The 15,115-nt window shown below is 38.9% G+C and overlaps 1 protein-coding gene across 26 annotated transcripts in view; it reads left to right on the top strand.

The window, feature by feature from the left end:
• LOC139989441 (uncharacterized) overlaps positions 1-15,115 on the top strand; it is a 207,709-nt gene that overhangs the window by 177,648 nt on the left and 14,946 nt on the right. For 12 of the 26 annotated variants that reach the window (XM_072007863.1, XM_072007875.1, XM_072007865.1 and 9 more), the window contains 4 exons: positions 5,326-5,394; positions 12,779-12,838; positions 14,269-14,337; positions 14,658-14,847. In XM_072007863.1, the coding sequence (XP_071863964.1) occupies positions 5,326-5,394; positions 12,779-12,838; positions 14,269-14,337; positions 14,658-14,847 (388 nt within the window). The remainder of the gene's footprint in view (positions 1-5,325; positions 5,395-12,778; positions 12,839-14,268; positions 14,338-14,657; positions 14,848-15,115) is intronic. The other 14 variants (XM_072007869.1, XM_072007871.1, XM_072007868.1 and 11 more) reach the window with 3 other exon arrangements.

The following is a 15,115-nucleotide window of genomic DNA, read 5'->3' as shown; positions in this document are numbered from 1 at the left end:
CTTTGCATCTTTTATATTATTTACTTACAAACGGATAATATCATCGAACAGTGGATTATTTCGATTTTTGTCCACTGCATGCCACGCCGTACTGTGCCACCCGGTTATCCTTCTGACGAGGATACTCTCTTTAGAGACAACCATTCGCGCGACTTGAGCCACACCGACTATTAATGGCGGCTTGTTCGCTCGCACGAGTAATAATCTCCTTCATCCATCCATTGAAATTACTGCCGAGCCTTCGTCGGAATTACGAGCTCTCAGTTTTCATTATCGTGCCACGGCGATCCACGATAGTGACGTTTTAATAGCTTGGATCTCCGTACGGTGGATGGGAGATCGACCGAAGAACGATTTCTCAAAGGATACGGAGACGAAGAAAGGGGCGACGAGCGCTTAGACGAGAAACTCAGCTAAAGAGCCGAGTTCGATAAAACGATTTTTTCTCTAAAGTCTCCCTACTTCGTTCGACGTCGATTTCCATTTGTCTAGGGATTCAGTGGAGTCTCGCTTATCCGGCTTGTATGGAACTGAACACCTCTGACTAGTTGCTGCGGCAATATATATTTCTTATCATTTACCGGTTAATGAAAAAAATGAACACATGTATATTCATTATTTTATATATATATATATTGGTGTGTTGGTGTATTAATACTGATCAAAAGTTTGGATCCATTTTTCTACCCATAATAAATCCCCTGCTCTTATTAATTTCGAAATTAGCGCTCTGAAATACCAATGGTGATTTTCTTCACTTCAATACGTACTTCGCTGAAAAGTTTTCTGAAGGAATAGAATTCTAAGTTAACGTTTTCTTTAAGTTTCCAAGTTTGATGACGATCCCTAATCCAAAGCAAGATCGCAGTCGGTTAAAGCCGGACTGAATAACCGAATGTCCAATGTGTCGCGATTCGTAAATCAAGAAACTCATCTGGAATAAGTATATAAATTTTTAAACTTCATTGGCTGCTGTAAAGTTCCTTGTAGCATCGTGTTGGTAATATTTAACGCGTCGAGAGTCGAGTCATTATCGTGGCCTAGCCCAGTTCCAATTTACGCCGGCATCATTTACGCCCTCGCGTAATAGCTGCAACGCGTTAATTCTCCCGCAGACGTGCCAGCAAATATTTTTGATAGCTCCCAGTAGGAAATCCATAGTTGCACAGTCGAACGAGTGCATTCAAGTTCCAGAAACTTGGCTGCTATCTGTACGTTCGTTTCGACAATGTATTAAGCGCCAGGATAACAAAGTTCTCCGTGCTATTGCAGCAGCATTTAGAACGCTTAACTTATGATTTTACTCAGATATCCTGAGTTTCTTGTTTACGATGTTTTTAAAGGAAACAGCATTTCTCTTCTGTTTGGAATTTAAATCAAATGTATATAAACCAAAGTTTAGTCTATCGTTAATTTAATATTTCAATCGAAAGACTTAAAATAGGATATATCAATTAAATTGTTGTATTATTGTTTTTTTATTAATTTAGTACTCCAACTGTTCGAGGGAAATAATAACAACATTTCTAAAATTCTTCGAATAGATACAAAAATTATCCTCCATCGTACTTCTGCAAGAATAATACGCATATTTAGGTTAAACGGTCACTTAGCTGTTACCCTAGTGTTGATGAAAATTCTAGCAGTTTATTCGACGAATTAACATAATAACACGAGCAATTGTCACAATCATTAGCGAGGGAATTGTCGAGAAGCAAAATTGGCATCATCAAAGGGATTCATAGCAAATAGACGAATGCCCCGATTATACACGAATGTTTTCATATATCCACCCTGAACTCTATCCGGATATGTGATACGTAGGAAATTATAATCAGGACGAATTGTATTATTAATCTGTCCTGGGAAACTAGTTGTTAGTTGGTCCTTTCCAAGTACAAATTTATTTATGGACTATCACTCAGGATAATATTTCGTTAAATTCTCCGTCAATTTCCGGCCAATCGATTTATCCCTCGACGAAATGATCAATCTTCTTCGTCGTTCACGACGCAGGCGACTTCCGCACCACTGACTTGGCGAACTTCCCCGGATAATGGCGGAGAAGAACTGGCCAAGGATAGAAATGTCGAAGTTCGCCGTCGTGTTCGACCGCAGAGCTCACCTGCATGCAGATCCTATATGTGGAAACGATATAGCGCGGTGATAAAATCAGGAGTTACTTTTGAATATTGAAACATTAGCCGGAGACATTTTTGGAGAGCTTAAGGATCTCTGCAAGAATTGTTTCTTGCTGTTTCTTTTAAAACCACGCATCCTAATCTTCGATAACTACAAGTTAATTGAGAGACTCGTAACAAAATGTCGTCAAGTTTCTCCACGTTTTTTATTTTAGGTTTTAGCTGACGAAAGAAAAACTCACAACATGGTAGAATCGATATGATTGATCTTGACTTACTGTCCAAGGAAACTGAACTGGTTTTGCTAAAACAGCCTATGGTCACGAGACCCATAACTTCATGATTTAATAAAATGCAATTGTTCTACGATATAAGTACAAATACACTTACAGCAATTGTATGGCACAGTCAATATCTTATTAAGAAAGATTGACATCTATCAAACAACAGAACTTAAAGACACAAAAATCTTCTATTATTTTCTTGGAAAAGTACAAGCATGGGCAAAGTCCAAGGTTGTTTCTATTACGAGCCCTTCAATTTTTGTTAATACAATTATTGACAACTGTTGTTCAGTAAGAAATGAGAAGTACTTAATTCCATGTAGATTCGATGAAAGATTGTAAGAATATTAATTCGCAGATACTTTTTGCAGTTCAAAATTCAAGTTGTCTCCACACAAAATGTACTCCGTACACGACACGGCTATACCGACCGGTTGTCTTTTAAAATTCTAATTTATAATCACATTATATCGTTTCCACCTGCTCTCCATTTGTATACAAAAGGGTTGTTCGACTAACGTGGTTCATTTTCGATAAACTAACCTATTTCTGTATGGTCATCGATGAACATCGTATCTTTGGTAACGAAATTTCAATGGACAAGAACGAGGCTTTCCTGTTTCATGGGAATTTTATAAAGGGGGGTGGTTTCACCATGATGGCTACATCGACATGGCCACGGCCAGAACGGAAATTAATTAATGTTTAATGTTCGCTGAATCGCCTAACAGACTATTAACTTGCGCGAGCGTGGCACAAAATCGCATAATTAACTTTTAGCGACAAAATCCTTGGCGATTACACGGAGTTTATGCAGTGTGCTACGCTATGCGGAGAAGCTCGTTTCACAAACGATCGAGATCGATTGAATCGAACAACTCGTATCCATGGTAGCCCGATCAATTGACCGTTTTCTGATTTCGCTGTACGTACAACACACCCTTGGACGATGTGCAAAATGTTGAACGCGTCAGCGGATCGTTTTCGCCAGCGATATACACGCGTGAACGAGTACGAAACCCCGAATCGATTGCCAGAGAAATGACCCGCGAAGTGTAACCTGTTCAACGAAATTACGTTATTATACGCTACAAACCTTGAAACCACCGGCTTCGACAGCTATCTTCTAATCAGAGGCTTGTATTTAACGCTTTAAGAAAATATAATGGTTGTAGTTTCTTTTTTAAAGAGAACTTAAAGGTGGGGAGAGTAGTATGGATTCTTTGCATGGTACAGCCAGATTTGGAATTTTTATGTATTTATTTTGATATTTATTATTTATTTTGATGGCATAGAGAATGCATGTAATATGCAAGAACATACTATACATGTATAAGATTTTTAAAATATTGTCCTTCAAAGAAAATGCACTCGAGGCATGAAAGCAAGAGACATAGTCTGTATGTTTCCCTTCTATGCAATTTGTAATATATAGATAACAAATTTATAAATGTGTTTGTTTATCCTGGTTAATAAGGAAAATAACGCGTGCTTTATTTTAAAAATTACATCGAAGAAAATAAGTTTTTCTAGGATGTAGTCAATCAGATCTGCGCATTCTTTTCAATGTGCCTCCTGTTGTGCGACGCACAATTACTGATATTTAACGAGTGAGAAATCTCTATTAAAATTCCACTTCTTCAAGTATATAATGTATAAAACTATGAATTTGCATAAACACCGGCGATGTATATAGAATGTACAAGTGCCTTGTATAACACGAGCAAAATGTTTAGCAAATAGAAATTGGCAGAGTACTTGGAAATGATTTGCGACGATTACCGATCGAGAGCAACGGCGTTCACAATGGAAGAACGCAGCGGAGAAAGTGACGAGTGAAAACTGTTACGTCGTTGGGTAACCGTTTCATCAGCTTACAATATACGTATGTACAATATATAAAAACGAAACTAGCGCGCAGGTTGCGTAAAAACGTTCCCGACGATATTTACATGGCTAATTTCACATGGTGGAAAAATAATTGGAACGTGGCTCGCGGTCTGTCTGCCGGAAAGCTGAATTTCTCCGTTGAAAGTGTTTATTAGCAGCTTGGAAGGAGAGGGGATTAATGAAGACACAGTTAATAAGCTTGTTAGCAACGTGGGCGAAAGACGCAGGCATCGTGATAGTTAGCCTTATATGCAGAGTCAATGGATGCTCCGGCATAAAGGCAGCTATTCTCTACGTTCTCTCTCTCTCTCTCTCTCTCTCTCTCTCACACACACTCACTCACTCTCTCTTTCACGAGTAACTTTGATGAATAGTTAGCCACGAGTGGTCGACGCAAGCATAGCACTTGGCGACATTTAGAGACATGCGACCTAACAGGGTGAAAAGGAAACCGAGTATCAACAGAGAATTTGTAATAAACTTTACTCTGTAAGCTAGTTTCTGGTGGAATTTTCGTCTGAAAAATTATAAATTGGACAGTCTGTTTCTTCATCTTAAAAAGCAATAATTGAACACCTGATGGGGAAAATATAAGTTCTGACGATGAAAGAAAAGAATTCTAATATGGAATAATTGAAAGATGAACAACCTGATAGATTCGAAGGTAGATAGAAGATAGTCTTTTGAAAATAGGTGACAAAACCACAAGATTTTGTAAAAAAAACGAATAATATTTGTTTCATCGTTACGTTAATTTGATTAATATAACTAATGTTATTAATATTTTTTTTAATATTCCAGAGATTGATTACATCAGTCGAGTCTTTATATATATTACAGTCGTTGTAATTGTTAATTTACGTTAATGCACTTATTAATAAAAAATCAGGCTCGCATGTACTTTAATCGATACAAACCGTCTATCGCTCTTTAATTGCGCTAAAACTCGAATCGTCATATTGAACGATGTAATAATAGTCGGTGAACTAAAACAAATAATTTTGTTACAGCTGGAGCCGCTTCTGAGGAAACTAACCAAAGGTCCAGTTCTGCACACAATCGCCACTCTCTCACGAAGGGTAAGCAATCAAAAATTGACGAATCGCCACGATATATTAGAATCATGGCACGACTGTATTCAATCGATCAAAATCGTTGCCATGCTATATCGCTTCTCTTCTTTTTCTTGTTATCTCGTCCGCACACGTTTCCACGAATATTACGAGAATTTTGTACACTCCATGCATGATCGTTCATACTTATATAAACGTATACGTGTTAGTTAGGAAAGGCCATTTAGGATTTCGTATAGCATGACGTCGGAGAAGTATCATTTCGTTTCCCTTTTATCGCGGAAGCTTCTGGCAAATATTCCTGTTGCAACGCTACTATCGCACAACAGCCACGGATAGTCTTTCTCGTTGATCAGTGGCTGTAAATTCGTGAATAGGAGCCGTTCGTTCCAAATAAACTGGTACGAAGCTCGTCGTTGTTATTTTCTATTAAAAAGCGACAGTAAAGCAAAGCTTTGACGAGATATTCGGTTGAGTGATCGTTATGAAATATAATAATTTCCTCCTGAATTATCCAGCTAAGAAATCGGGTTGTCTTTCAAGATGATTCTCAGTCTTCGCCATCTTCGAATCGAAACGTATCTGGTGAATATGCGATTCAAATACGACCGAAAGGAAAATACATAGAAAGTTGGACAGAAATAAATAGAAAAAACGATGTCGTTTTCCATTGTGGAAAATGAAAAGCGTCATACGACGAGACGCACTCGTGGAGTCGAATAAAAAATCGTCGCGCGTATCGATCTATGAATGTGGAATCCACATCGTGGATCCATACGTTTCTGGTCAACGCCAGATAACAAACGCAATATCTGCACACACTGTGAAACGGCAAATGGATTTAATAACGTTTTAATCCTACCGACTGATCTTCGCCGCAAATCTCAGCTCGCGCTCGAAAAGCCAAAAGTTTAATCAACTGTGACAGAAGCGTTCATGAAATTGATAATAACGTGTGCGTTTGTTTGGAAGAATACCGAAATATCAGTGACCGTACACAGGCCTGAAAAATTCGTTCCACCAGTGAGCCTTGAGAGATTTGTTCCAAATGTTTACTCGCTCGAACTTTCGATTCGACGACAGATCGCGACAAAAGCGTTTCTAATCAAAAACGTCCGCAAAGTGGAAACGCACATGTAAATAGAGCCACTCTTTGCGTGTTAAATACTGCAAAGAGATTAACGATCCATGGCAGCAAACTCAGGTAATTAATCGTTATATGTATACTGGGTGTTTCCTGGCGAATAACAAATTTCGTTAGCGTGTTCAGAATGTTATTCCAAGTAAAAATGTTACGTGCATCATTGGCTGATTCTAGTTCGTTCTTCAGATATGGAAGATGTATTAATATATAATCCGTAATAATCAGCTATAATGTACATGTATTGTTAAGTAATCCTGTTTCCATTTACAGCATCCATCGAATATCGACAATGCTAATTATCAAACTGTTGATGTGTATCATGTTTTTCATTTCATGCACGCTTGATTCGATACACCTGGTAGAAAAAGATTAATCCTTATACAGGCAACCAAGATGCTATTGTTATCCAACGAGTGCATAAATAAATTTGAACTTTGATACACAATATCCAAATTTCAAACTTGCATATAAATTTCTATTTTATAATATCTGAGAACAAGGATCCGGAGCGATTTCGCAATATTTTCACTGGAACGTAACCAATTCTTAAAAGCAATATAGAAATGGATACCCGTGAGTACTCGGTTGCTCGCAGTAGAATTAAATGCAATTTCGTAGAATTGCAAATAAACAATTAAACGAAGCTGAAGTAGAGACCTAAATAAATGGAACCATGGTTATGTAACATTTTTTACTTAAAATAATATTCTGGACATGCTGTTAAAGTTCGTCGGTTCCGCCGTGGAGTCAACCTGTATGTGTTTTATCATACATAATACAAATTTTACCCTCTGGCAGTTCGTACATTGTATACCCGCGATATTTCCACGGAGATGCGATAAAGGGGTGGTAGATGAGGGGGTAGGGAAAATTAAAGGATTTTGTTTTGCCGATAACGTTATTAGAGGTGTGCTCGCGGAATATTCAGCCAGGTGTTAAACGCGAGGACAATTATCAGTGCTTGAGGTCAAAAACAGAAACAAAGTCGCACGGAATCGTTGCACACGCGAGGCTCGTTCGCTCGTTAAATATTAGTAGAACACTCTGGTGGCGCTAGTACGAGAAAGCAGGACAATTTCGATCGTCACCAACAGACTGTCGGCGAGCCTCCATTAAAATGGAATACGAGCCACTCGACGCATTGCATTTAAACGTGTGCACATGTGTGCCGACCGGGTGAAACTGAATTCAACGAATTCACGGGTGCTCCGCGAATAGAAGCTACTTTAACATAGCTCAAGGCCGTTGCTACCGGGTTCGCATCCGCAGGCGTATGTTTCTCGCGTTTTCTCATTCGTGCGATTCATTCCATTTCTAAAATCGTTGAATTTCCAATCGTTGCCCATTGTCAAGAAGGAAAATTAAATGTTTGAAATTTGCAATTTCAATAGTTAGCTAGTCGATGAGATGTCGTTGAATTCGATTGAAATAATAAACGAACAGCGTTGAGTGTCACGAGATATTAAAAGCAGGATGATTCTTAACGCAATGACGTTAAAAACGAAAATGACGAATCTCGAGCGCCGGACAGACCGATGATAATTGGCTATGTAAATTAATTTTATTGCTTTAGATTTATCCAATTGTAATAACTACTTTTTAGTACTGTAATGATATTGTATTGTAACAATTTATCATTATTTACACGTAATTTATTTGTGACGTATAATCACCTTATTCACATGATCCGTAATTATATTGTATATTACATAATTAGCTTATGCATATACACGTAGACTACGAATAAAATTCCAATTTTATTTAAAAGGGGGCGAAATTAATTTATACACGTAATAAATCACCGATCATTGGCTTGTATTCGTGAAAAGAAGCGGATACTTCTTGGTATTGTGTATATATTACTCGAGAAGTAGCTTGAGCATTATACCGATGCGACAGAAGAGAGGAATAGCTGAAGGAGCAAGGATAGAAGAAAAGGTGGTTGAAGTGGAGAGGCAGTCGACTCGAGAAGTGCCACGAGCACAGAAAAATAGTAAGAACGATGCGCCAAGGTAGATGGGTAGAACAGATTCCTATTGTTTTCCGACCCACTTCCTAACGTTGGAAGATTAACAGAGTCCCTTGCCTGTATCTACTGACAGATTTTTCAACGTACAGCCTGTGAGATACTTCTGCGACCTTGCCAGTGCGGAAATAGGAACATATTGACCTAAAGAACCGCATTTCAACGAGTTATAGTCCGATATGACCGAATTATCGTTTTCAACATCTCCGATGGAACATTTTTATACACTGCGTTTATCTATCAAGATGGATTTATGATTGAAGCAATTCCGAATTTCGGAATGGACACAGCTAGGATTTTCGATGCATAAATTTGTTCGATATCATTTTGATATGGTATCTATTTGCGTCAAATTGGTTTCCTCTTTGAATAAAAATTTCGAATCCAGCGGCCATTGTAACTGGAAATAATTTGCGTGAAAGTATTCCGGAATATTACCCAAAGAGAGGTGTCTGAAGAGAGGGAAAGAAGGGGATTGGGAAAAGGCTTTTGTGTGCACGTATGCATTTTCCACCTTCTGAAGATCCAAGATAACACCCGCTACGTTGTTTCATGCAGCGTTACGTTGCATTGTAACGTAGCGATTCAGCGAAGCGCATTCCTATTGACAACAACAATAGGCCAGTGTATACGGGTGTTCAATTGGCAATGCATTCTTTGTCATTTCTTTTTCCACGGAAGAAAATAGCGTGTCTTTCTGTCGCTCGGTTAAAGAACACGCGTACCTTTTTATTTGCACTCTCTGAAATTGCTTCTTCGCGAAGGTAGTCAACTAAAAAAAAAAAAAAAAGAAAAGAAAAAACACAGAAAAAAAACTAAATAGTCACAACTTATATAGTTTATTTAAGGGGACTGCATTTACCTTTTACTGCATCGATCATAGCCAGGGTTTATTTGTCGACCTATTTTCGCATAAGCTCGTACTTTGTAAAGATTCATCCTTTTAATTGTTAGCAAACGATTAGGGGTTTTAATTTTTCATCGAGACGAGCACAGAATTGAGAAAAGATCGGAGAAGTTCGGCGTCTCATCGAACTTTCAACGAACTTAAAATCGTTGATAAAGTAACGAAACGGTCGGCTGTACGAAGACAAAATCGGTTCTCGATCGAGTAATAAGTTTGCAATCATAGATTGCGGGCTAGTATCCATTGAAAGATTGGTAGCTTCCGGTGAAGCTCTAAATCTGCAGTGAAACGTTCCCGTAGAGATAAGGGAAATGCTTTCAGAAATGGCTGGAAACTATCGCGGATTCCAGAGCTTTCGGTCCACAATTGGGTTTCTTCAGAGCGAAATTTCAATTCCAACGCGGCCTACGGAACCCGATGAAAAGGCTGGATTTCTATTGTTTTCCGACTCACTTCCAGGCGACGGAAGATTAACAGAGCCGACGTGTGTATATCCACCGCCGAGGGCCTCTCGACGTTTTTCGACCGTTTTCGCGGAAAGCGGAACCCATTGTGACTCGAGACCGCTGTAATTTAAAATCATCGTCGAAAGTTTTTTTTCTTCGCAACTTTTTTCCTCTCTTTTTTTCCTCTTCATCTTTCCTCCTTTTTTCCCTCTTTCGCATAATCACTCTGATTTATATACTCGAATATCCAACGAGTTCCTCCAATTTCTAATAAGGACTCGATGCAAATGTTTTTGATTCCGGTAACGCGCAATCGATACTTCCCATGAAAAGTAGAGCATTGATATTAATTACGTGTCGTACTTAGAGTGCAGTCTTTCAATATGCCATCTTTTTCTTTCGTTTTTTCGTAATCCGTTGACACGAATTCCATCGACAACCCTCTCCTTTTTCGAGACCGCATCCGACAGAACTTTATATCCGTAACATTATCAGTAACGTCGAAACGCTTTCACCCTGTTTCCCCTTTTGGCTTTCCAGGCGTACGTTCCCCGCCTGTTTCTATCGCTCTACCGGTAACTCCTCCTGTTCATGCAATGTCTCACTCCCTCTCGCTCGATTCCGCATCCGCATTGCTAATGAAACGTCCAATTACCATCAACGGCTTCCACGAAGCGGTCCACCAAGTTACACATTCTCTCTCTCTCTCTCTCTCTCTCTCTGTGTGTCCCTCCCCTTTCGCTCTCACGCCTTTTCCTCTTTTCTGACATTTGCAATCAGCAGCCGGAAACAACATCGGCAGGTAGCAGCAGTTTCCCTCTACCTGACGTTCGATGGAAACGAATCAAACTACCTCCTGCGAGCTTCCCGGTCATCTCTTCCCTCGCCTTTCGCATTCTTTTTTTTTAAGCAGCGCGAGGTCGCGAAAATAAGCTACGCGAACTGCAATTAATCAGAATACATCAGGGGCTCTGTGCGATCAATAATCGAATGTAATTCCATTTTACGAGGAGCAGCAACGTCGTGCGCCTATCCTTTTTCAGCTCTTCCCGATCATTCGTTCTTTCCATTGCATCGCGTCGATATGCAATCGGCTATTATTATCGCAACAGTTGAAAAGAATGGAGTCTACCAGAGCGATAAACAGCCAGTCTTGATAATACGAATCGTTGGAAAGGTGGGGACGGAATGCGGAGGATTTAAACAACTTCCAATGATATAATTGACCACGTGATAACACGAGCTCTTCCATTTCCATTTGCTATTCTCTGTAGACGGTTATCGAGCTGCGATCGCTTAACCAAAGAACGCGGCTCTCGTATGCCTTTTTCTAATAATGCGTCGTCCATTCATCGCCGCTGTCCGTTTTCCAATTATCAATTATAGTCGATGGCTGCCGCGTTTTTGCCTCACGGCATTTGCAATCAGCCGACGGAAGAATCGATGTTGGATGAAACATCCCCCTGTCTCTCCATCTCTTTCTCACTTCATCGAATGCAAATCGTCGCCAAATGTCGAAAATAAGCGAGCAGGGTTGTAACTAACGATCCTCGCAACAACAAATCTGTGACCGTGCATCATTAGAGAAGACACAATTAAAATTCTCGTTTTCAAAGGTCGATGCGCAAGCTTTGAACAGGTTTCCATCATGAAAATTCTCTCGCTGATCCCATCTGTTCCGATGTCGTTATTCTTCATGAACGATAAAAAAAACTTTGGGAAATATTTGTGAGATTTTACGTTCTTTTTAATTATGAATATCAGATGTACAAATGTTCGTTCCTTTTCCCTATCCCATTCTTTTTTTTCTTTTTTTGTTTTCACCGTATCCCATACCATTCATCCGTCTGATTCTAGAATATATATATATTTTTTTATGAAAGAAGATTAAATCTGAATTTGGAATTATGTACTTTCGCATGGCATGAAGCAGAGTAGAGTTCGTCTCTTCGGTGCGCCAGCTTTAGGGATTTTCTTGAATTAAACCTGCGCACTCCGAATTTTTTAAGTCTTAATCTTGATTTAGTTTCAACCGAGGACAGAATTATTAATATTTCGAGAAAATTATCATACAATTGGAGAGATAATTCACGCGTATCAATAACGATTCTTCCGTATTTTTCTCAAATTTAAGAAGTTTCTCGAGGATATGAAAATACAGTTCGATCGGAAACGACCTAAAGTGGCACACCGGGATTAAATTAATTTTTATCGAAACGAATAAACTGGTAATTTTGATGCTTTTATATTTGAAGGAAATTTGAAGCTGCAAAAATTCACGGAATAGGCATAATATCAAAAAATGTATAAAATATGCAAAGTATAATATCTGGACCCTCTAGCACAATAATTTGCCAACTCTATATTAGCGAATTGACAAATTTACAAATTTGATCCTACAAACTTCTCTGTTATAATTGTACAATTTCGCATCGATTAGGATAGATCTAACGATTTGTAACTTGTTTGCAAAACTTCGAAGGAAATTTATTAACATTGGTAATAATTCTGACTCGTGGCCCGTCAAATTTCACTAATGACATTAGTTGAATTGTGCAATTGAGTGTTGTTGCAGTAAGTAAAACGATACTTCATCTAGATTCTATTTCTATAATTGTATTAATAAAAATATGAATTTGCACGTAAAGATATTCACAGATTAGAGATAAATTAAACTAAACTGAATTAAACTGATATGTCTTGAAATATTTTTAACTGGTCGGTGTGAAGCAATGCCCAGCAGTGTTCTCTAGTAAATATAACAAACACGGCAATCAAGGACGCGTTTCGATGGGAATTACAGGGATGGGATAGTCTATTTAAACAAAGAATCCTATAGGAACGAACCTCGAATTTATCTTCCGCAGAACAAACGATGCACTGGTTCGCCCAAATCGGAGGTGACGAAGCCTCTCCCGATTCGTCAGGTAATAATCAGCTTGGTAAATAACGGAGTGTGCTTTGCCAAATTCGACGCTACGTTTGCGCTGAATTTAATGCGTCGCGTAACGAGTGCGTACCTATTAATAGTAATCCCCCGTCGAAATTGGAAATGACCGCATTCATCAGCTGCGAGTTTTCACAGACACGCGTGTGACCAACTTTCTTCGAGCGTTTCCCTTTATTAATAGTTTGATGTCACATTGACGGAAATTGAGAGAACTAACAAAAACGATTCAGTCGATGGAACATATAACACATCGACAGGAATCATAAAACTTACTGACTTTCTCATTGTATTGAACTTTTCAGGAAATTTGCAGAGAGATTTAAAAAGTCTTGAGAGATGATGCATTTTTATGGAATTAATATTTTATTGAATTACGCATGTGTAACTTGTTTCTTTCGATAACTCCTTGTAATAGTATCCAGCTTAATTTTTTGAAAAAAAACTATTCGTGCTTTTTAGTTAAGAGTTGAAGTAATTTTTGCAGATTTTAAAGATCTGCAACTATTCAGCTTTCCATTATTAACTAAACATTCTATGAACGATTCCTTTTTCGAATTTGGAACGATATTTATCCTAAGCTTGGTGTTTAATTATTTATCAGAAACTTGTAATAAATCTCATTCGATGTAATCTAATATAAAGTCACGTTCTACACCCAGTGTTTTAAGACAGACAGAAAGAAAGAATTCCATTCATAACTTCATTATGTATAGAAACCTAGGAACACGGTTTCGCGACGTGAACTCATAACGATAAATCGAATGTTTCCATCCCGAGGTGCGAAACACGCTTTTTACAGCACCTTGTTTTTAATAATCGTATTATCCGGGCGAAAGAAACACGTTGATATCACAGAAAATGGACGGGTTACGTCGGTGAAGCTGGAATACCGTACGAAGAGAGACAGGGAATCTAATAAAGAATTTATTTCATGCGGCCTTGTCACTTCTTTGCCAACTGATAAAACAGCTGCTCGCCGTGGGAAAGGAATATTCGCGTTTACTCGTGGAAATTGATTATCTTCGTAGTGGTAATCGAATCTGCGCGAGAAAATATACCCATGGAGACCGCAATTTCTGACCTTTTTCTCTCCTAATTGTATTCCTTTAATTTCGTTCGGTTCACGGCTTAACTTGGACCGAATACGTTTAACACGCGTTCTATCGGAATGAGATGAAAATTCGCTTACCGAAACTATCATACGCTAGACATCACGTCGACTGCATGAAGCATGTTTGTTTAAATTGTGTCATTTTGAAAAGTGTCGACCGCTTTAAAGGCATGTATTTGTAGCTGCAGTGTACCCGCAGAACTGTATGCTTGCAGTGCGTCGTGATTACGCGTGTTTTGCTCGTAATACCCGAATCTCACGTGCGTACGCACATGTTCTCGATTTCTTCTCGACAGATGTGAAGCGCCGGCAAAGTCTCTACGACGAGGACTCCCTCGATGGCGATCATCCTAGCGAGAACGAAGGTATCACGTTTTCAAGGGCAGTGTCGAGACTTTTCGTTTTTCACATTTTTCCCTCGATTGTTTAAACATCGAATGGGCACCAAAACTTGTAATTTTTTGTCTAGTTGTAATAATCAATCTTTTGTCTCGTGGCGTACGATCGATTGTAAATAACTGGGAATAGTTTCATTAAAATTGATTTCGGAGTTTAAATGGGCAATGTGTACTACGCTTTTATTATCGAGAACTGTCTGGGAAACAAGTAAACGTCGACGTGTTTCAAGCAGAACGCGAAGCTCGTACGACGAGAAGAAGTAATCGGTCTTCGCGGTTGTTCTCAGGACGGGAGTCGACGGGAAGCGCGAAAGACGTGGACAGGGCGAAGCTCGTCCGTGAGAGACAAAACGAAGAGCGGCAGCGGAAGTTGGAAGAGCTGAGACAGCAGGCTCTCGCCGCGCAACGTTTCCGGGAGCAACGGGAAGAGGAACGTCGAAGGCGCATCGACGAGCTCAAATCGCGTGACAACGACAGGTTTGTCTTTTCTTCCTTTCTTTTCTCTTTTTTTCTTCTTTCTTTTCTCTTTTTTTCTTCTTTCTTTTCTTTCGTTTACTCAGAAGTAATTCACTAATATTCACTAATAACTGATACGTGAAAATTCGTAATTCTTCAGATGCGTAGTTTTTCATCTTTTTATATTCACTTTTTCTTTTTTTCTTTTTTTTTTTTTTTTTTTTTTGTAGTAAAAGGTACAAGCCGAAGTGAACTTACGCTCGAATGGGAAAAGGATGAGAGTTTAAGC

This window comes from Bombus fervidus, chromosome 7 (assembly GCF_041682495.2).
Source record: "Bombus fervidus isolate BK054 chromosome 7, iyBomFerv1, whole genome shotgun sequence".
NCBI classification, from domain to species: Eukaryota; Metazoa; Arthropoda; class Insecta; order Hymenoptera; family Apidae; genus Bombus; species Bombus fervidus.
The sequence above is the reverse complement of the archived record's forward strand: the minus strand, read 5'-3'. Positions and strand labels throughout refer to the sequence as shown.